The sequence below is a fragment of the Mya arenaria genome, chromosome 10, assembly GCF_026914265.1.
Source record: "Mya arenaria isolate MELC-2E11 chromosome 10, ASM2691426v1".
Taxonomy (NCBI): Eukaryota; Metazoa; Mollusca; class Bivalvia; order Myida; family Myidae; genus Mya; species Mya arenaria.
Window position 1 is genome coordinate 50,189,793 of NC_069131.1, and position 24,493 is coordinate 50,214,285.

The window sequence follows — 24,493 nt, forward strand, 5'->3', positions numbered from 1 at the left end:
TTTGTCCCCAAAAGTACCCCAAGAACCTATGGCCGAAAAGGTTTCAGCCCTCCAGTTGCCTGGTCAATCACATCCCTGATTTCTCGTGCAAACCATTCTTAACTTGTACATGAAACACGCACCGGGATGAATTAGTCGCAAAAACAATTTCACGGGTATGCCTACAAGTTTCACGACCTCTCCAACACTGATCAGTTTACTATGTTTGATGACTATTATTTTATTCAAGGGCCAAGTTTTCAAGCTAAAGAAGAAATCGTCACTACACTACTTACACTTGGTTTTTCGAGAAACGCTGCCATCAAGGTATATATATATATATATATTATACATCATAATCATAAACAAATATGTGAATTTGGTTTATCGTATTATATCTACAGCAGTGGGATCATATTCAAAAATATATAAAAAAAGAATGTTAATTTTAATAGTTTAAACTTATATTTTGTAAGAACAATTAGGAAGCAAGATTTAACAACGTAATATTGATCACTCTAATTGGCACTTACTTGTATGTGACTGTGGTCTTGTGTTTCGGAACAGGCCGGAGTACCTCGAGGAAACCAACTTGTCTGACTTGGTTAACAAAAATAAACTTAATTGACAATTGTCCGGGCTGCATCCCAGACCACATCCCCATAGAGAGATGTTAAAATGTTTGGACTCAGTTATTCTCTAATACTTCACGACTATTTGAAATGATTTGCACTGGTTAAACACCGGAAAACTCTCTCTCATTTGTGCTTCACACGAATTGGTCTCTTTGATGAGCTAGCTCTTCTCCGAGTGTCTTTCTCTGTTTCTTCAACTCTGCTTATATCTACATGTGACTGGAAACTGGTCAGAAAGCCTTAAATAACACTACAACTATATTTTTGTTTCATGTCTATATTTGTTTATTGTCGGATTTCATGTAACATTTAAAACATAAGCTATGCACAGCTTTTACCTACACAATCATTTAACAAATAACAACAAGAACTATCTTAAATAGTAAAGCATCTGTAATTCGACATTAAAATCTTATCTAATGAATATTATCTATATATGGATATAAAATGACACTAAATGAGAGGCACATTCATTGATCTGAGATCATAAGGTAGTTTACCGATAATCATTCATTTTCAAAGAGCTGTTTTAAAATCAAGAAACAAGCTTTTTTCAATATTTTTAATTTTATGAAAGAAGTTTGAATAAAAGTTAAAATGTTGTCGAAGCAAAATATACCCACTCTTTCATCAGCATGTACAGAAATGCCACTCAGTCTTGTCCTTAATGCTTTGTTTGATTTTTTTTCAGGGATGTTATTACACAGGAAATTACAATGCTGATCTAGCAGCTGCTTGGATCATAGAGAATCAAGATAAAAACTTAGACAGTCCTTTAGAGGTAAGCCGTTGCATAGAGTTAAAACTGTAAATATGAGAGGTGACATGCCGTCGCATAGAGTAGAAACTTGTAAATATTAGAGGTAACATTCCGTTGCATAGAGTAGAAACGTGTAAATATTAGAGGTAACATTCCATTGCATAGAGTTGAAACGTGTAAAATAATTCTTGTGGTCAAAAGCTTTCTTATAAACTGGTTCCAACGACTAAGAATGTCTTGGCCACAGCTTGTTTTTGATTCTCTACGTCTTAGTTTTTCGTGGCCACTACTTACTATCTCGTTCCCATGACTAAGTTATCTCAAGGCCACGACTTGTGTCGTGGTTGAATTTACTTACTCGTTCCCACGACTTCGTATGTGCTGGCATGAGATAACTAAGTCGTGGGAACAAGATAATCAGTCGTGGCCACGACATAACTAAGTAGTGGGAACAAGATAATCAGTCGTGGCCACGACATAACTAAGTAGTGGGAACAAGATAATCAGTCGTGGCCACGACATAACTAAGTCGTGGGAACAAGATAATCAGTCGTGGCCACGACATAACTAAGTCGTGGGAACAAGATAATCAGTCGTGGCCACGACATAACTAAGTCATGGGAACAAGATAATCAGTCGTGGCCACGACATAACTAAGTAGTGGGAACAAGATAATCAGTCGTGGCCACGACATAACTAAGTCGTGGGAACAAGATAATCAGTCGTGGCCACGACATAACTAAGTCGTGGGAACAAGATAATCAGTCGTGGCCACGACATAACTAAGTAATGGGAACAAGATAATCAGTGGTGGCCACGACATAACTAAGTCGTGGGAACAAGATAATCAGTCGTGGCCACGACATAACTAAGTAGTGGGATCAAGATAATCAGTCGTGGCCACGACATAACTAAGTAGTGGGAACAAGATAATCAGTGGTGGCCACGACATAACTAAGTCGTGTGAACAAGATAATCAGTCGTGACCAACGACATAACTAAGTCGTGGGAACAAGATAATCAGTCGTGACCAACGACATAACTAAGTAGTGGGAACAAGATAATCAGTCGTGGCCACGACATAACTAAGTAGTGGGAACAAGATAATCAGTCGTGGCCACGACATAACTAAGTAGTGGGAACAAGATAATCAGTCGTGGCCACGACATAACTAAGTCATGGAAACAAGATAATCAGTGGTGGCCACGACATAACTAAGTCGTGGGAACAAGATAATCAGTCGTGGCCACGACATAACTAAGTCCTGGGAACAAGATAATCAGTGGTGGCCACGACATAACTAAGTAGTGGGAACAAGATAATCAGTGGTGGCCACGACATAACTAAGTCCTGGGAACAAGATAATCAGTCGTGGCCACGACATAACTAAGTCCTGGGAACAAGATAATCAGTGGTGGCCACGACATAACTAAGTCGTGGGAACAAGATAATCAGTGGTGGCCACGACATAACTAAGTCATGGGAACAAGATAATCAGTCGTGGCCACGACATAACTAAGTAATGGGAACAAGATAATCAGTCGTGACCAACGACATAATTAAGTCGTGGGAACAAGATAATCAGTCGTGGCCACGACATAATTAAGTCGTGGGATCAAGATAATCAGTCGTGGCCACGACATAAGTAAGTCCTGGGAACAAGATAATCAGTCGTGACCAACGACATAACTAAGTAGTGGGAACAAGATAATCAGTCGTGACCAACGACATAATTAAGTCGTGGGAACAAGATAATCAGTCGTGGCCACGACATAACTAAGTCCTGGGAACAAGATAATCAGTCGTGGCCACGACATAACTAAGTCGTGGGAACAAGATAATCAGTGGTGGCCACGACATAACTAAGTAGTGGGAACAAGATAATCAGTGGTGGCCACGACATAACTAAGTCCTGGGAACAAGATAATCAGTCGTGGCCACGACATGACTAAGTAGTGGGAACAAGATAATCAGTCGTGGCCACGACATAACTAAGTCGTGGGAACAAGATAATCAGTGGTGGCCACGGCATAACTAAGTCGTGGAAACAAGATAATCAGTGGTGGCCACGACATAACTAAGTAGTGGGAACAAGATAATCAGTCGTGGCCACGACATAACTAAGTCCTGGGAACAAGATAATCAGTCGTGGCCACGACATAACTAAGTCGTGGCAACGTGATAATCAGTCGTGACCAACGACATAATTAAGTCGTGGGAACAAGATAATCAGTCGTGGCCACGACATAACTAAGTAATGGGAACAAGATAAACAGTCGTGGCCACGGCATAACTAAGTTATGGGAACAAGCTAATCAGTCGTGACCAACGAAATAATTAAGTCATGGGAACAAGATAATCGGTCGTGGCCACGACATAACTTAGTAATGGGAACAAGATAATCAGTCGTGGCCACGACATAACTAAGTTATGGGAACAAGATAATCAGTCGTGGCCACGACATAACTAAGTAGTGGGAACAAGATAATCAGTGGTGGCCACGACATAACTAAGTAGTGGGAACAAGATAATCCGTCGTCGCCACGGCATAACTAAGTCCTGGGATCAAGATAATCAGTCGTGGCCACGACATACTAAACAATTGGAACGAGTTACCGAGTCATGGCCATAACGTAACTTAATCGTGACCACGAGATGACTCAGTCCTGGGAAGGAGAAAGTAAGTTGTGGCCACAAGATTGTTGTCGTCGTGGTTGTCGGAGGAAGCGTTGGTTAAGTTTTGCGTTTAGGTCATTTACATGGAAACTATCAAAGCTATCATTTTGAAACTAGGGCAACTTGTTCTTCTAATACCCTTCTGTCCATTGTACCCTAAAGATGTTGTGTCTCGCCTGTTGTTGTTTTTGGTAAAAGACATTAATTCACTTTCAAACTTTCGAATACCTATCACTATCAAATGTTTAATATAAAATAAATAAACTGTAAAAGGATAAAATCAGACGAGCGGTCAGCACCCGCAGGCGGTGCTCTTGTTTGACATTTTTGCCCCCCCCCCCCCAAGAATGATATGAAATGCATTTAAAGTATAAGCTAAATTTAGTGTGAACGTCATAATGAAGTTTGCATCACATATATTAACTTTAAATGTCAAAATTTCTGTTGCTTTATAAAACATTTCACTTAAAAGCTAAATTATACTCAACTGAAAAAGAGAGGTAAGACAATAAGTAATGTTAAGAGCCATCACAGAATTAGGTTACATAATTCCATATTTACCCTGGCTGCGTACAAATAATGGCCCTAGATTGATACTGTTTTTTTTCCTTTATATATATTGCTGTTGAGGTTTGACAGGCATTTTTTTATAATTTGTAAACCAGATTTTCTAAATGTGAAACCTGGTTATCAGTATGACGTATGTCGTTGTTGGGGTGGGTCGGCCTGAGGGAGGCGTCAAACTCGCATATGGTATCGAATGATTTTATTTAGGGTTGACATATTGTAACCACTCTTGGTATGTAGAAAGAGTTTAAGGACTTCTTTCATGAGAATGCGTTTGGGGCCCAAAGAGTCATGGTCAATGTTACTATAAATAGAAACACGGTTGGTACTAGATAACTTAAGTTAGAGTTGACATATTGCGACCAAACTTAGTATATAGGAAGAGTTTATGGACACCTTTCATGGAATTTGGTTTTGGCATTAAGGGTAAAGGCCAAGGTCACTTAAACTTAAATAAGATTACCGTTTTGTACTGCATAACTTTTGCTAGGGTTGACATATTGCGAAAAAAAATTGTATGTAGGAAGAGATTATGGAGTACTTGCATTTAGGGCCCCTGGTGTCAAGGTCACTGTTATTAATAAAAATAGAAAATGCAGTCCTCCTGTCAATCATTAAACACCTGGTTTCGTCGCATTGCGGCGTGTCTTTTAAAGAACTTTTCATCGCTTTGACAAGCACATATTACATCATTGTATTCATTCTAAGAAAACGCGGTATATAGTCGTGCACGCTCTCTAACGATAGTTCTTGTTCTAAAACATGTATTTTTCACTCATAATACAATTTTTGTAGAACATATTTTTCGAGAATTAGCATTCATAATTAATATATGAATTACTATTCTATTTAATCTATTTTAAATATATTTAATTTAATCTATCTTTTGTATTCATGGTATTCCTATAAAATAAGGTTTCATATTATTCAGTGTTTAATGATTATATAATATACGTAACAATTTTTACAAAGACATTTTTCAATACACATATTACGATTAAGCAATATATACAATCCCTTTATACAATTGTTTTTACCCTGTAACTTTGTTGTTTAACAATTTCAATAACATCGATAACTACACATCATCGTGAACTAGAGTTAAACAACCTTAATACCTGTTCACGAAACGAACTGTTCATTTTATAATACAAGATTGGACTGACAACTGCATTGATGAAGTATGTTTTATTTACCAGTGAAAAAATGTTTTTTACATGTCCATTTGACTTGATAGATGATTCAAGCAGAATTATTACAAACATTGGAATTATTGTCAGTCCAATGAACACTGTGGACATGACGATGAGCACGTTTGATGACCGTAACAGCCGCTCCCGCCGAGGATTCGTCCCACGTTGAAAATCGCGCACTGTAGATTTAGGTACATCTATGCTTGCTTTCTGTACAGTAGACGTGTCTTGTGGTTTTCTGGTTTGTTTTAAATTGTTTCCCATCAAGTTTGGTGAATTTTCTTTGATGTTGGTCTGAGTAAAGGATACATTTACGGACTGGGATATTGTATCGATGCAGGTCGCCTCCATTGATGTGCTGGCTCCGTTTCTTTTTGCTCCTTGTGTACATTCAGGTTGTTTAGCTGTGTTTTTCATTAAAGGTGGTAATCTTTCGTTGATGTTGGACTGAGTTTGCATTACTTTTACCGACTGGGGTATGGTATCGGTGCAGTTTGCCTCACGAGATGTGGTGGCTCCCTTTCTTTTTTCTCCTTTCGTACATGGGGGTAAAGGTGCACTGCTTGTAGATGGCAAACACACACTTGGCGGCACCGATACTGGAACAACACGAGCTCTCATTTGTTTAATTATTTTGATATAAGCAAAGAAGATTGCTCCGCAGCCACTGAAAAGGACGCTTGACGTAATAATAGTTTGTACGTTAAAACGACTTTGCACCGCGTAAACACATTTTCCTCCGTCCTTGAGGCCCGCTAATTGTATGCGTCTTCCAGAGAGAACCAACGATAGAAGAACGCAAGTGACGGAGGTAATTTTAGGATATCTGTGAATAAAGTTGGAGGTGTTATTTCGACAAATGCACATATACCTATCCAATCCCATGACAGCAAACAATAACGCGGATGCAATAATGTGAAAATTGTATAAAAAGTAGTGAGCTTTGCAAACGTTGGAACTCCCGATGATCCGTGAACTATTCGTGTACATTTTCATAAAGCCTGGAACATTTACACCGACGAGAAGTAGATCCAAGATGGACAAAAACAAAATGAAATTATCCGTTGAAGTTCGACTTCTGTTCTTTGCCATAACTATAGCAACTATCGTATTTCCGGGAATTCCAAGCACAAAAATGATCACCATGTATGAAAGCAGCGTATATCTTAACCATGTGGGCAATTGCTCATCAATGTTTGTTAAGTTGCAGGTATTTAATTGACCTGTCGAAGCACAAGTGATATTCATCATTTTGCTTCTGTACGTGGTTATACTTGTGTAACATTTATGAAAGTTTTAAAGATACCTAACCTTTTATATCAAACTGGAATTGGAATCATGCTGATTTCTTCCAATACCAGCAGAAAGAAACTATTGGGTGTGGTTGTAGGTATTAAGCGTGAACATAATCTTTCTTCTTCTATAATGTATATCTTGAAGTATTTGGAATTCTGAGGAAAAAAAGTGTTTTTTTTAAAGTTATTTTAACGTTGTAATATGACACCTAAAAAAGAGGTTATATTTGCTTTTTTACAGCTGGTCTGTTTTTCGAGGTATATCCGTAGCCTGATTTTGTCTCGTTGGCAGCGAATATGTTTCACGAACAGTCGGGGTGAATATGGTTATAAATTCGGGATCCAGAAACTGACATTATTAGAAACCTTCACAAAATATTGTAAATCTGATTATTCAGCGAAAAAATGTCTCTGATCAGGCTTTTTAAGGTAAAGTAAAATTTTGAGAGAAAATGGAAAAACTTCGTTTGACAGTTAAATGTAAAAAAAATAATGTCGTTACCTTTACTAGTTTAGCCTAACTTAGATTTTTGGAAATGGTAAGTCCGTTGGTGTGAGAATCTTTTATATTTTATTTTAACTGTCCAGAATGGAGGCGTTATTTTGAATAGTCAAAGCAGAACACAAAAGCGAATTTGCCATATGAAACAAGAATAAGTTTGACAATTTTTAGCCAATGTTGATTGCCGAAAGAACATTTGAAACACACAATTTTTAGTTACTGTTTCATAAGAATACAAAGAATTATACAGAGTAGAAGACAGCATTTTTTGCGGTGAAATTCTTAATCATGGTAAATACGTCCGCCTTTGTTGTTGTGTTAGCCGTATGTCACAGGCAAATTGTTTGCTCGAAATCTAAAAAAAACGGATATGAAACTTCTTTTATGTATTAACGTGCCATTTACGAGTCATGAAACATTCCTGTCCAGCTGAAATATCCATAGATTATCGCAAATGTTTCTTTGGTTCTTGAATTGTGACTAACCAGTATGCGTAGATGTGCTTTACATATAAATGTTTTTCAAATACATTCAAGATGACTGACTTGCGGCCATATTGGATTTTTAAATCGCAAGGTATGTCCGCGCAAAACCTTGTAATAGCTAGGTGGCCACGACATAACTAGCTAGTGGGAACAAGATAATCCGTCGTCGCCACGGCATAACTAAGTCCTGGGATCAAGATAATCAGTCGTGGCCACGACATACTAAACAATTGGAACGAGTTACCGAGTCATGGCCATAACGTAACTTAATCGTGACCACGAGATGACTCAGTCCTGGGAAGGAGAAAGTAAGTTGTGGCCACAAGATTGTTGTCGTCGTGGTTGTCGGAGGAAGCGTTGGTTAAGTTTTGCGTTTAGGTCATTTACATGGAAACTATCAAAGCTATCATTTTGAAACTAGGGCAACTTGTTCTTCTAATACCCTTCTGTCCATTGTACCCTAAAGATGTTGTGTCTCGCCTGTTGTTGTTTTTGGTAAAAGACATTAATTCACTTTCAAACTTTCGAATACCTATCACTATCAAATGTTTAATATAAAATAAATAAACTGTAAAAGGATAAAATCAGACGAGCGGTCAGCACCCGCAGGCGGTGCTCTTGTTTGACATTTTTGCCCCCCCCCCCCTAGAATGATATGAAATGCATTTAAAGTATAAGCTAAATTTAGTGTGAACGTCATAATGAAGTTTGCATCACATATATTAACTTTAAATGTCAAAATTTCTGTTGCTTTATAAAACATTTCACTTAAAAGCTAAATTATACTCAACTGAAAAAGAGAGGTAAGACAATAAGTAATGTTAAGAGCCATCACAGAATTAGGTTACATAATTCCATATTTACCCTGGCTGCGTACAAATAATGGCCCTAGATTGATACTGTTTTTTTTCCTTTATATATATTGCTGTTGAGGTTTGACAGGCATTTTTTTATAATTTGTAAACCAGATTTTCTAAATGTGAAACCTGGTTATCAGTATGACGTATGTCGTTGTTGGGGTGGGTCGGCCTGAGGGAGGCGTCAAACTCGCATATGGTATCGAATGATTTTATTTAGGGTTGACATATTGTAACCACTCTTGGTATGTAGAAAGAGTTTAAGGACTTCTTTCATGAGAATGCGTTTGGGGCCCAAAGAGTCATGGTCAATGTTACTATAAATAGAAACACGGTTGGTACTAGATAACTTAAGTTAGAGTTGACATATTGCGACCAAACTTAGTATATAGGAAGAGTTTATGGACACCTTTCATGGAATTTGGTTTTGGCATTAAGGGTAAAGGCCAAGGTCACTTAAACTTAAATAAGATTACCGTTTTGTACTGCATAACTTTTGCTAGGGTTGACATATTGCGAAAAAAAATTGTATGTAGGAAGAGTTTATGGAGTACTTGCATTTAGGGCCCCTGGTGTCAAGGTCACTGTTATTAATAAAAATAGAAAATGCAGTCCTCCTGTCAATCATTAAACACCTGGTTTCGTCGCATTGCGGCGTGTCTTTTAAAGAACTTTTCATCGCTTTGACAAGCACATATTACATCATTGTATTCATTCTAAGAAAACGCGGTATATAGTCGTGCACGCTCTCTAACGATAGTTCTTGTTCTAAAACATGTATTTTTCACTCATAATACAATTTTTGTAGAACATATTTTTCGAGAATTAGCATTCATAATTAATATATGAATTACTATTCTATTTAATCTATTTTAAATATATTTAATTTAATCTATCTTTTGTATTCATGGTATTCTTATAAAATAAGGTTTCATATTATTCAGTGTTTAATGATTATATAATATACGTAACAATTTTTACAAAGACATTTTTCAATACACATATTACGATTAAGCAATATATACAATCCCTTTATACAATTGTTTTTACCCTGTAACTTTGTTGTTTAACAATTTCAATAACATCGATAACTACACATCATCGTGAACTAGAGTTAAACAACCTTAATACCTGTTCACGAAACGAACTGTTCATTTTATAATACAAGATTGGACTGACAACTGCATTGATGAAGTATGTTTTATTTACCAGTGAAAAAATGTTTTTTACATGTCCATTTGACTTGATAGATGATTCAAGCAGAATTATTACAAACATTGGAATTATTGTCAGTCCAATGAACACTGTGGACATGACGATGAGCACGTTTGATGACCGTAACAGCCGCTCCCGCCGAGGATTCGTCCCACGTTGAAAATCGCGCACTGTAGATTTAGGTACATCTATGCTTGCTTTCTGTACAGTAGACGTGTCTTGTGGTTTTCTGGTTTGTTTTAAATTGTTTCCCATCAAGTTTGGTGAATTTTCTTTGATGTTGGTCTGAGTAAAGGATACATTTACGGACTGGGATATTGTATCGATGCAGGTCGCCTCCATTGATGTGCTGGCTCCGTTTCTTTTTGCTCCTTGTGTACATTCAGGTTGTTTAGCTGTGTTTTTCATTAAAGGTGGTAATCTTTCGTTGATGTTGGACTGAGTTTGCATTACTTTTACCGACTGGGGTATGGTATCGGTGCAGTTTGCCTCACGAGATGTGGTGGCTCCCTTTCTTTTTTCTCCTTTCGTACATGGGGGTAAAGGTGCACTGCTTGTAGATGGCAAACACACACTTGGCGGCACCGATACTGGAACAACACGAGCTCTCATTTGTTTAATTATTTTGATATAAGCAAAGAAGATTGCTCCGCAGCCACTGAAAAGGACGCTTGACGTAATAATAGTTTGTACGTTAAAACGACTTTGCACCGCGTAAACACATTTTCCTCCGTCCTTGAGGCCCGCTAATTGTATGCGTCTTCCAGAGAGAACCAACGATAGAAGAACGCAAGTGACGGAGGTAATTTTAGGATATCTGTGAATAAAGTTGGAGGTGTTATTTCGACAAATGCACATATACCTATCCAATCCCATGACAGCAAACAATAACGCGGATGCAATAATGTGAAAATTGTATAAAAAGTAGTGAGCTTTGCAAACGTTGGAACTCCCGATGATCCGTGAACTATTCGTGTACATTTTCATAAAGCCTGGAACATTTACACCGACGAGAAGTAGATCCAAGATGGACAAAAACAAAATGAAATTATCCGTTGAAGTTCGACTTCTGTTCTTTGCCATAACTATAGCAACTATCGTATTTCCGGGAATTCCAAGCACAAAAATGATCACCATGTATGAAAGCAGCGTATATCTTAACCATGTGGGCAATTGCTCATCAATGTTTGTTAAGTTGCAGGTATTTAATTGACCTGTCGAAGCACAAGTGATATTCATCATTTTGCTTCTGTACGTGGTTATACTTGTGTAACATTTATGAAAGTTTTAAAGATACCTAACCTTTTATATCAAACTGGAATTGGAATCATGCAGATTTCTTCCAATACCAGCAGAAAGAAACTATTGGGTGTGGTTGTAGGTATTAAGCGTGAACATAATCTTTCTTCTTCTATAATGTATATCTTGAAGTATTTGGAATTCTGAGGAAAAAAAGTGTTTTTTTTAAAGTTATTTTAACGTTGTAATATGACACCTAAAAAAGAGGTTATATTTGCTTTTTTACAGCTGGTCTGTTTTTCGAGGTATATCCGTAGCCTGATTTTGTCTCGTTGGCAGCGAATATGTTTCACGAACAGTCGGGGTGAATATGGTTATAAATTCGGGATCCAGAAACTGACATTATTAGAAACCTTCACAAAATATTGTAAATCTGATTATTCAGCGAAAAAATGTCTCTGATCAGGCTTTTTAAGGTAAAGTAAAATTTTGAGAGAAAATGGAAAAACTTCGTTTGACAGTTAAATGTAAAAAAAATAATGTCGTTACCTTTACTAGTTTAGCCTAACTTAGATTTTTGGAAATGGTAAGTCCGTTGGTGTGAGAATCTTTTATATTTTATTTTAACTGTCCAGAATGGAGGCGTTATTTTGAATAGTCAAAGCAGAACACAAAAGCGAATTTGCCATATGAAACAAGAATAAGTTTGACAATTTTTAGCCAATGTTGATTGCCGAAAGAACATTTGAAACACACAATTTTTAGTTACTGTTTCATAAGAATACAAAGAATTATACAGAGTAGAAGACAGCATTTTTTGCGGTGAAATTCTTAATCATGGTAAATACGTCCGCCTTTGTTGTTGTGTTAGCCGTATGTCACAGGCAAATTGTTTGCTCGAAATCTAAAAAAAACGGATATGAAACTTCTTTTATGTATTAACGTGCCATTTACGAGTCATGAAACATTCCTGTCCAGCTGAAATATCCATAGATTATCGCAAATGTTTCTTTGGTTCTTGAATTGTGACTAACCAGTATGCGTAGATGTGCTTTACATATAAATGTTTTTCAAATACATTCAAGATGACTGACTTGCGGCCATATTGGATTTTTAAATCGCAAGGTATGTCCGCGCAAAACCTTGTAATAGCTAGGTGGCCACGACATAACTAGCTAGTGGGAACAAGATAATCCGTCGTCGCCACGGCATAACTAAGTCCTGGGATCAAGATAATCAGTCGTGGCCACGACATACTAAACAATTGGAACGAGTTACCGAGTCATGGCCATAACGTAACTTAATCGTGACCACGAGATGACTCAGTCCTGGGAAGGAGAAAGTAAGTTGTGGCCACAAGATTGTTGTCGTCGTGGTTGTCGGAGGAAGCGTTGGTTAAGTTTTGCGTTTTGGTCATTTACATGGAAACTATCAAAGCTATCATTTTGAAACTAGGGCAACTTGTTCTTCTAATACCCTTCTGTCCATTGTACCCTAAAGATGTTGTGTCTCGCCTGTTGTTGTTTTTGGTAAAAGACATTAATTCACTTTCAAACTTTCGAATACCTATCACTATCAAATGTTTAATATAAAATAAATAAACTGTAAAAGGATAAAATCAGACGAGCGGTCAGCACCCGCAGGCGGTGCTCTTGTTTGACATTTTTGCCCCCCCCCCCCCCTAGAATGATATGAAATGCATTTAAAGTATAAGCTAAATTTAGTGTGAACGTCATAATGAAGTTTGCATCACATATATTAACTTTAAATGTCAAAATTTCTGTTGCTTTATAAAACATTTCACTTAAAAGCTAAATTATACTCAACTGAAAAAGAGAGGTAAGACAATAAGTAATGTTAAGAGCCATCACAGAATTAGGTTACATAATTCCATATTTACCCTGGCTGCGTACAAATAATGGCCCTAGATTGATACTGTTTTTTCTTTTATATATATTGCTGTTGAGGTTTGACAGGCATTTTTTTATAAATTTTAAACCAGATTTTCTAAATGTGAAACCTGGTTATCAGTATGACGTATGTCGTTGTTGGGGTGGTTCGGCCTGAGGGAGGCGTCAAACTCGCATATGGTATCGAATGATTTTATTTAGGGTTGACATATTGTAACCACTCTTGGTATGTAGAAAGAGTTTAAGGACTTCTTTCATGAGAATGCGTTTGGGGCCCAAAGAGTCATGGTCAATGTTACTATAAATAGAAACACGGTTGGTACTAGATAACTTAAGTTAGAGTTGACATATTGCGACCAAACTTAGTATATAGGAAGAGTTTATGGACACCTTTCATGGAATTTGGTTTTGGCATTAAGGGTAAAGGCCAAGGTCACTTAAACTTAAATAAGATTACCGTTTTGTACTGCATAACTTTTGCTAGGGTTGACATATTGCGAAAAAAAATTGTATGTAGGAAGAGTTTATGGAGTACTTGCATTTAGGGCCCCTGGTGTCAAGGTCACTGTTATTAATAAAAATAGAAAATGCAGTCCTCCTGTCAATCATTAAACACCTGGTTTCGTCGCATTGCGGCGTGTCTTTTAAAGAACTTTTCATCGCTTTGACAAGCACATATTACATCATTGTATTCATTCTAAGAAAACGCGGTATATAGTCGTGCACGCTCTCTAACGATAGTTCTTGTTCTAAAACATGTATTTTTCACTCATAATACAATTTTTGTTGAACATATTTTTCGAGAATTAGCATTCATAATTAATATATGAATTACTATTCTATTTAATCTATTTTAAATATATTTAATTTAATCTATCTTTTGTATTCATGGTATTCTTATAAAATAAGGTTTCATATTATTCAGTGTTTAATGATTATATAATATACGTAACAATTTTTACAAAGACATTTTTCAATACACATATTACGATTAAGCAATATATACAATCCCTTTATACAATTGTTTTTACCCTGTAACTTTGTTGTTTAACAATTTCAATAACATCGATAACTACACATCATCGTGAACTAGAGTTAAACAACCTTAATACCTGTTCACGAAACGAACTGTTCATTTTATAATACAAGATTGGACTGACAACTGCATTGATGAAGTATGTTTTATTTACCAGTGAAAAAATGTTTTTTACATGTCCATTTGACTTGATAGATGATTCAAGCAGAATTATTACAAACATTGGAATTATTGTCAGTCCAATGAACACTGTGGACATGACGATGAGCACGTTTGATGACCGTAACAGCCGCTCCCGCCGAGGATTCGTCCCACGTTGAAAATCGCGCACTGTAGATTTAGGTACATCTATGCTTGCTTTCTGTACAGTAGACGTGTCTTGTGGTTTTCTGGTTTGTTTTAAATTGTTTCCCATCAAGTTTGGTGAATTTTCTTTGATGTTGGTCTGAGTAAAGGATACATTTACGGACTGGGATATTGTATCGATGCAGGTCGCCTCCATTGATGTGCTGGCTCCGTTTCTTTTTGCTCCTTGTGTACATTCAGGTTGTTTAGCTGTGTTTTTCATTAAAGGTGGTAATCTTTCGTTGATGTTGGACTGAGTTTGCATTACTTTTACCGACTGGGGTATGGTATCGGTGCAGTTTGCCTCACGAGATGTGGTGGCTCCCTTTCTTTTTTCTCCTTTCGTACATGGGGGTAAAGGTGCACTGCTTGTAGATGGCAAACACACACTTGGCGGCACCGATACTGGAACAACACGAGCTCTCATTTGTTTAATTATTTTGATATAAGCAAAGAAGATTGCTCCGCAGCCACTGAAAAGGACGCTTGACGTAATAATAGTTTGTACGTTAAAACGACTTTGCACCGCGTAAACACATTTTCCTCCGTCCTTGAGGCCCGCTAATTGTATGCGTCTTCCAGAGAGAACCAACGATAGAAGAACGCAAGTGACGGAGGTAATTTTAGGATATCTGTGAATAAAGTTGGAGGTGTTATTTCGACAAATGCACATATACCTATCCAATCCCATGACAGCAAACAATAACGCGGATGCAATAATGTGAAAATTGTATAAAAAGTAGTGAGCTTTGCAAACGTTGGAACTCCCGATGATCCGTGAACTATTCGTGTACATTTTCATAAAGCCTGGAACATTTACACCGACGAGAAGTAGATCCAAGATGGACAAAAACAAAATGAAATTATCCGTTGAAGTTCGACTTCTGTTCTTTGCCATAACTATAGCAACTATCGTATTTCCGGGAATTCCAAGCACAAAAATGATCACCATGTATGAAAGCAGCGTAAATCTTAACCATGTGGGCAATTGCTCATCAATGTTTGTTAAGTTGCAGGTATTTAATTGACCTGTCGAAGCACAAGTGATATTCATCATTTTGCTTCTGTACGTGGTTATACTTGTGTAACATTTATGAAAGTTTTAAAGATACCTAACCTTTTATATCAAACTGGAATTGGAATCATGCTGATTTCTTCCAATACCAGCAGAAAGAAACTATTGTGTGTGGTTGTAGGTATTAAGCGTGAACATAATCTTTCTTCTTCTATAATGTATATCTTGAAGTATTTGGAATTCTGAGGAAAAAAAGTGTTTTTTTTAAAGTTATTTTAACGTTGTAATATGACACCTAAAAAAGAGGTTATATTTGCTTTTTTACAGCTGGTCTGTTTTTCGAGGTATATCCGTAGCCTGATTTTGTCTCGTTGGCAGCGAATATGTTTCACGAACAGTCGGGGTGAATATGGTTATAAATTCGGGATCCAGAAACTGACATTATTAGAAACCTTCACAAAATATTGTAAATCTGATTATTCAGCGAAAAAATGTCTCTGATCAGGCTTTTTAAGGTAAAGTAAAATTTTGAGAGAAAATGGAAAAACTTCGTTTGACAGTTAAATGTAAAAAAAATAATGTCGTTACCTTTACTAGTTTAGCCTAACTTAGATTTTCGGAAATGGTTAGTCCGTTGGTGTGAGAATCTTTTATATTTTATTTTAACTGTCCAGAATGGAGGCGTTATTTTGAATAGTCAAAGCAGAACACAAAAGCGAATTTGCCATATGAAACAAGAATAAGTTTGACAATTTTTAGCCAATGTTGATTGCCGAAAGAACATTTGAAACACACAATTTTTAGTTACTGTTTCATAAGAATACAAAGAATTATACAGAGTAGAAGACAGCATTTTTTGCGGTGAAATTCTTAATCATGGTAAATACGTCCGCCTTTGTTGTTGTGTTAGCCGTATGTCACAGGCAAATTGTTTGCTCGAAATCTAAAAAAAACGGATATGAAACTTCTTTTATGTATTAACGTGCCATTTACGAGTCATGAAACATTCCTGTCCAGCTGAAATATCCATAGATTATCGCAAATGTTTCTTTGGTTCTTGAATTGTGACTAACCAGTATGCGTAGATGTGCTTTACATATAAATGTTTTTCAAATACATTCAAGATGACTGACTTGCGGCCATATTGGATTTTTAAATCGCAAGGTATGTCCGCGCAAAACCTTGTAATAGCTAGGTGTGCATTAGCATCGGTCTGTTCTGCTCGGTATTTTTTTACATAGTTACGGCTCTTTGATATTTTTAACATTAATTACACATCGGTATTCTTTCCTTCAAGTCATCTCGATAACATGATGCCATTGATTTGATCTTCCTTGGCACAGTGACTCAACAGTATGAGTAAATGTGCGTCACATAAAGTATTTTCCAAACGCATGTAAAAAATCTGAGCAGGCCCGTTGCTTAATATTTTTTCCTTCTTTTATTCATTATTCCCAACATAACTGAATTCATATTCCAAGCAATTTTCATTTTTATTGATCGTTCTATGCACTACTAAACTCATTTTGTAAGCATTGTGTTAAGCCTCAGTACAACTTAAGATTAAATAACTAGAGAAAAAAATAAGACTATATAACTAAAATAGAGTTCAATATAATGTCGTTTAAATTTCGAAGGGCCACACGATGCTTTATTAAAAAGAAATGTTTTGGAATTACCAACGAAATTCCAAACAGGTCCAGTGACTTACTGTATACTTATGAGGCAGATAAGTGCTCGGCTGAGCATATATAGCATCAATATTGTTTAGTGAAAAATCGGAGATAGGTACTCGCTCATGCTTTTTTTGTAAAATGAACTGTTTGTGTATGACGTTGCAAATCATTATGAGTGTTAAAACTAAGATACAATGAGCTGGAACCCTTCAGCCAAAACTCTACTTAAACAAATGAAAATCTTCGTGGTCTAGTGGATCATGTGATGTTCTTTCTATTCTTTTCTTGACTTTACCGGCATGGGTTTGCAACCCACTAAAACCCAAATATTGTTTATATTATAACTGTATTTGTTCTGCAGTTTTGATGGCATAAAGTAAATAATAATAAAATAGTGTTTTCAGATGCATTACCGGGAAATCTTTTTAAACCAAAACCTCGTAGTTAAAAAATGCAAATCATTGGTATTTAAAACAACATTGAAAGTCACGGGATATGCAGATTTTGTAATGATGTTGTGCGAGCTAAATTTAGATTTGCTGTCGGTTTTGTTACATTTTGTAATTGCGATAAATGCATTTGTTTACATTCCAGTGGTCACAAAAGGTCAAGAGGTTAAGATGGTTAAGAGAAGTCATTTGGATATGCATACAAATAAATAAGTTTACATCAACAAAACATAATAGACTTTAAACTTGACATTAATGAAAGATGCACTCTTACTCCCAAATAAGATTTACCACAATTAATACAATTGTTTTAATATACCGAAAAGGATGAATAAAAGTCGAAAACAATGTTTCTTATGAAGGATACCGAGTTTAATTGGAAAGAAAGGTGCAGAAAACATGTTATTTCCACCTTATGAGACGAGCATAAGTAGAATACAGTAAATATTTTAATACTCCTCAATCATTCAACAAAATTTGCGTTTTCAGCTATCAAATATACGGTTACACTCGTGTTATCAGTAATTAATATTTTCCATAAATGCATTATTTAGTAAGTAGTTAAAGGTTTATCACTTGAAGTTTATGTTTGTTATACAAAGGTATGTATTGATTTTGAATAGGAGTGTCACTTTAATCATCAGTTCATTTTGAATTATTCCCCTTAGTTAATTGTGTGCCGCCTCAGTATTTCTCAGTAAACACTGCTCAGAAATATGAGTTGTGGTATTTGTGAAGTCCTGCACTGTTAATTTAAGGGCTGATGTTGATATGGTTTAAGATTTCTTATTATTTCTTTCGACATCCGCACGGTAATAATGAGGCTTAGAATCGCTGAATGCGAGTTCAACGAAAGGTGTTGGGAAGGTTATATGATGAGATATTTCCTTTATTTAATTAGCTTAACATTGTTCTTTATAATGAGTACGCCGCTTTTGTTTAAGTTATATGATACGAGGTATATTTCTTATTCATGTAATTAACGTGAAACGCGATGTACAATAAATTGTTTACTAGTTCTAATAATTGGTAATATTATACAGCGCTCCTTATAATTATCTGATATTTTTTATGGAAAAGGTCAATAACATTAAACTTCTACTTTAATAAAGGTATATTAATACGGACAATAGTTTACACGCATTCAGTCCGTGTTTTCACACTAACATTTATAGATAAATGATCAATTTTACATACTATTTTGGGATTTATTTTGTCATTGACTCTTTTACAGCATAGAGGCAAGACACTCGATTTTTTTCTGTTGCTGTATTGTATTTTTATGACTATGTTCTAGTGGTAAGGTACGTGACTGTCAACCCAGGGGTAGCATGTTCAATTCACCGCCTACTACTAAAATGATAACCTTCTTCCCGTTAAACGGCTTTCGGAACTCATCGGCCATTTTCCATCGAAAACAACATGCAAGTAAATGGCGGATTAGATTCAATTCAGGAGTTAAATGTAATGACTTTACTCTTGAGAATCTTCATACTTTATACAGTATGGCAATCCATTGGCAATCAGTTAAACAGCATGCTTGTTAAAACCATATAACTAATCAATACTATTATTGAAAAATACAAATCCATAATTGCACATAAAAGCAACTCCAAAATAGGCTTTGATTACAAAACCGCAGTGATTTTTTCTTGATTATTTAGCTTGCCCCCTGTTGTTTCCACAGTCTAACTTGATGACGCCGGAGGCCGACATAAAACCTCGAGTTTCCGATGTTTTGAGTTATTTATATCTTCAGGAAGACCTTGACTTTGAAGATGCGGATGAGGACAGTGAGGGGGATTTTCCCGAGGGTCTGGACATGTATAAGATGGTTCTGGTGGTAAACTCAGAGCTAAACATGGGGGTGGGGAAGGTCGGGGCACAGTGTGCTCACGCCGCCCTTGCTCTACACAGGATCATGATTGACCGGGCCGACACATTCGGGGAGATGATGTTGTCTTGGGAACAGTTTGGGTGAGTGAGTAACAAAGACTTGTAAGAATATAAAACAAAGCAATAAAACAATAGGAGTATCATTTATAGCTTGTCGGTATTTCGAAAACGTGTTTGAGAGCCTTTGTGTCGTCATCGTTGTCGGTTTCGGAATCGTACAGAACCTTCCAACTTTGTGCATACATGTATATAAAAACGTTGCAATGTATAATATGCACAGCTCATTTAAGTATGCATATGAGGCAATGTCTTGCAATCTCGCTAGTATGAGTGTCGAATTGTGGCAATAGGCCAACTGAGAAAAATGGAAGAGCACCGAGCCTGCTTGTTACCTCACATATTTATGTTCTTTCATCAAAATAGACAAAAAAAACATCCACGAGCTTTAAACTGAACATATAATTTATCTATAATCAAAAAAATAAATATTTTATTTTCAAACATCGCTCGAAATCAGCTTTATAAATCTTTTGAAGGTTAAAGCTACTACTTTCAGGGAAACGAAGATAGTGTTAAAGGCCGAAAACTCAGCACAACTGAAAGCACTTGCTCAGCAAGCTGAGTCTAAGGGTCTTCCAAACTACCTCGTCCATGATGCCGGCAGAACACAGGTGATAACTGTTTTTGCTTTTAAATATAAAGGGATATCATAAGGCCGAACCCAATAGCCTAGATTTTATCCCAGATCCTCAAAGGATCAAGCCCAATCAAGCACAAAGCAAGACACAAAACCCTACAAGAAAAAAAACCATTACACATCTAAAAAATTGCCAGTGGTGAATGTTAAACACATATTGAATTATGATTAAAATTATGATAATGAAAGCTAGTTTTAAATTGATTGATGCTTAAACTAGATAATTTTCCTTCGCAGTAACATTTTTATCGAATTTTAAATAAAGAAAAAGCAAATGTTTGTCAAGAACTGCAGATTATAGGTGTTTCCATTAACCTTCCAGAGCAGTTAAAATTAAAAAGTTAAAGCGATGACGTTAACAACGTTGTTAACTAAAACAACGATCTAAGCAACCGGTGTATTGTACTATTGTGGCGAATAAGAATTATTTCATCTTAAATTTTTATGATTTATTTTTAAACTAAACTGAATCTATAAAAAAAGCATCCATGTGTTAAGGTGGTGTTTGTGGTAGACATTTTTTCTATGATAAATCCAATTTACAGTGTTTTATTGTTGGTAATGTTCCTATAATGGTAGCTATTTTGAGAGATTTCAATAATTTGTGAGATTTTCCGGGCATGGTTCCTGACGTCATTACTACATTTAACGATGTACAATATTTAATTGGAACAATACTTATCCTTATTATATTATTTATGATATCTTTTTTATGTTTTTTTTTTCGCTTCAAAAAGATTTCAAAACAAATTTATTTCACTAAGGAAAATAAACATTGCAAATGTCCTGATGATATTTCTGATGATTGCAGATAGCAGCCGGTTCCCAAACAGTTTTAGGGATCATTGGAAAACTGGATGTGGTAGACTCCATAACAGGAAAGTTAAAGCTACTCTGAGATGGCTTAGTCTGGATCAATCGGGGTATGATGTCAATATTTAATTCACGTATCTGATATTAAGTTATTGGTTATGGAAGACAGATGATAAAGCAAGTTGAAAGGCGAAAAAATACCAAAGCATCAAGTTTGACAATAAGAAGTAAAAGTTGTCTGTGTTGAGATTCATTTCTTGGTCATGTAATGGGTTTTCCTTAAAACCAGCAGTTTGAGCCGACGGGCCGATTGTTCAGTACATTGTTAAAGGTTGACCGGTTAGTGCAGTGGTTAACGCACTCCCTTCCCACCAAGGCGACCCGTATTCCGGGTAACGCTTCCCACCAAGGCGACCCGTATTCCGGGTAACGCTTCCCACCAAGGCGACCCGCATTCCGGTTAACGCTTCCCACCAAGGCGACCCGTATTCCGGGTAACGCTTCCCATCAAGGCGACCCGCATTCCGGTTAACGCTTCCCACCAAGGCGACCCGTATTCCGGGTAACGCTTCCCACCAAGGCGACCCGCATTACGGTTAACGCTTCCCACCAAGGCGACCCGTATTCCGGGTAACGCTTCCCACCAAGGCGACTCGAATTTTGCCATCGAGTGTGAGTTAGCCTAAGACAATATCAGTTTCTTCGCAATCGTTGTAAAGCAAACAAACGTAAATCTAAACGCACCGTCGTTATCTTACATAAAGAAGCACAGCTGAAACACTCGACTTAATACTTGCAAGAAGTACTGCATATCAAAAGTGTGCCTATGAGTTGTCAAGACTTGAAAATGACGAAAATGACGTTAAGTACATTGCTACTTTTAACAAAGTCTTGAACAATTTGCTCAGTTCAAAACTATAAAAATAATAGCTCGAGTTATGAAATTTGTATGTTTTTATTTTTGTTTCAGGTCAGTTTTAGCCTTAGCTGCAAAGTTGATGTGGTATGCTAACACACAATGGGCGTCACAGAAAACAATCTTTTATTGTACCTTCAAAGCGAAATTTGAGTAATAAGATTCAATTTACAACTATGTCAAATGAGGTAATTTAGCAATCAGATATGTGATGAAAGAAATACTCTTGTTATTAAAATTTGACTGAAAAAAATGCTAATTTAAAAGTGAGTATGTAAAACAAAGTAAGCAATTCAGAAAAAAAGAGTAAATTACTGACATCGTGCATACATTGTATGATTAATATGGAAACTACCCATTAATTGTGTTGATTTTATTCAAATGTATACTGATATTATTTGCCATGACTTTATCTAAGTAGGTATGTTTTTAATGTCAAAGTAAATTACAGTAAACTATGTCATTGATTTGTTAAAATCCATGAATATGAAGAATTATAACTAAATATGGTCCACGTTTATCTTTCAATATTTTAAGATCGTCTGTTTTTTCAACGAAAAAAAGTCGATGTTATTTCACTTAAAGCCTTTTTGTCTGAATTTGTTGAACAGAAAAAAACCGTTCAAGGTATTTAATGAACATGATGCGAATAAGCACCTTACTTCTATTGTTTTGTTCTCACGGATTGTCACAAGTTGGCGAAGTAATCAATCTTGTTGTTTTATTTGTTAACGGGAAGGGATCCATTTTTGTTAACTGACAACAAGTGTCCTGATAACTGTCACTTGGTACATATATTGCTACAGAAAATACCCCAAAAGTCCTTTATTGATTAAGTGAAAGCAGCGTCCTGTTAATTGCAACTTGGTACATATGTTAATGCAAAAACGTACGAAAACATCCTTGATTGATTAAGTGACACCAGCGTTCTGTCAATGGCAACTTGGTACGTATGCTGCTACAGACAATACGAACAAACCTTAAGTAATTAAGAGAAATCCAGCCTCCTGTAAATTGCAACTTGGTACACATGTTGCTTCAAATAAACATCACATACTTAATGATGAGTCAAACAAATAACCGACAAGCGTTGGTTTGCTCTGCGGCGTTCTTGTTATTGAAAACTTACTTGTATACTTGACTGAATCAAACGCAAAGCATTACTGAAATATTCAACACAAATTCAGTGATATTACTTAACATTTAAAATTTTTGATTACGCTTCAACTATATTTAATGATGTAAACTATTTGTTAAAGTTGTGATGGTGTTACTTTTCATGATTAAATAAACACTATTTAAAACCAAAGTATTTCATTTATAATCTCCCATGCCACGTAATAAGCTCGACTATTTGAAGAATAAGGAGGGCTTTACTACTCGCCCCACCGTCGGCGTCGGTGTCGGCGTCGGGTTAAAATTTTAGGTAAAGTTGGAATTTACACTTATAACTCCAATACCATTCATTCAATTCACATAATAGTTTACATAGTTGTACAGGATCATCACACAATGAGGTAACATAACTCCATTATCCTAAATACAAGTTATGTCCCCTGATTAACTTTAAAAGTTAGGTTAAAGTTAAAGGGCAGGTTAAAGTTTTAGAGCAAGTTGGGTTTTTTTACTTATAAATCAAATACCCGTCATTCAATTCACTTAATATTTCATACAGTTGTTCAGGGCCATCACATAATGAAATTAAATAATCTCATATTATCCTTTAAATAAATTTTGGCCCCTGCTTGACTATGGAACTTAGACTTAAGTTAAAGAGCAGGTTGGGATATTTATTAATAACTTCTTTATCCTTCACTGAATTGACTTAATACCTCACACAGTTATTCGTGACCATCACACAATGATGTTAAATAACTCCATATTATCGTTGATACAAGTTGTGAGCCCTAATTGACTAAGGAGCTTAGGTAAAAGTTTTAGGGCAGGTTAAAGTTTTATACTTCTATACCCTTCAATCGACTTAATACTTCGCAGAATTATTGTCGACCATCTTACAACAAGGTAACATAACCCCATTTAACCCTACATTAAAATTATGGCCCTTGCTGATTTTTCTTATTTCTTTTGACAGTGACATTTTTATATTCTTAACCAGGTTTTCACAAATGGAAAACTATTTATTTGAATGACTAGCGTCATTGTTTGGGCAGGCTGGTGGGAGAGCAGCGTCAAAGTGACCTTATGTATCAAATTTATTTAGCAAGTAGTGACCAAACTTGGTATATAGGGAGAGTTTATGGAGACCTTTCATGGAATTGCCCCTAGGATCAAGGTCAAGGTCAAAGTTACTATTTATGGAAGATGGTTAGTATTTAA

General features: G+C 36.2%; 1 protein-coding gene across 1 annotated transcript; it reads left to right on the forward strand.

Annotated features, from left to right (window-relative positions):
• The first annotated feature begins 201 nt into the window (after positions 1-201).
• LOC128204780 (probable peptidyl-tRNA hydrolase 2) lies at positions 202-23,459 on the forward strand. The gene is made up of 6 exons (XM_052906184.1): positions 202-306; positions 1,306-1,395; positions 19,594-19,811; positions 20,287-20,401; positions 21,239-21,350; positions 22,211-23,459. The coding sequence occupies exons 1-5, from the start codon at positions 202-204 to the stop codon at positions 21,323-21,325; spliced, it is 615 nt and encodes a 204-aa protein (XP_052762144.1). The 3' UTR covers positions 21,326-21,350; positions 22,211-23,459.
• The last annotated feature ends 1,034 nt before the right edge of the window (positions 23,460-24,493 follow it).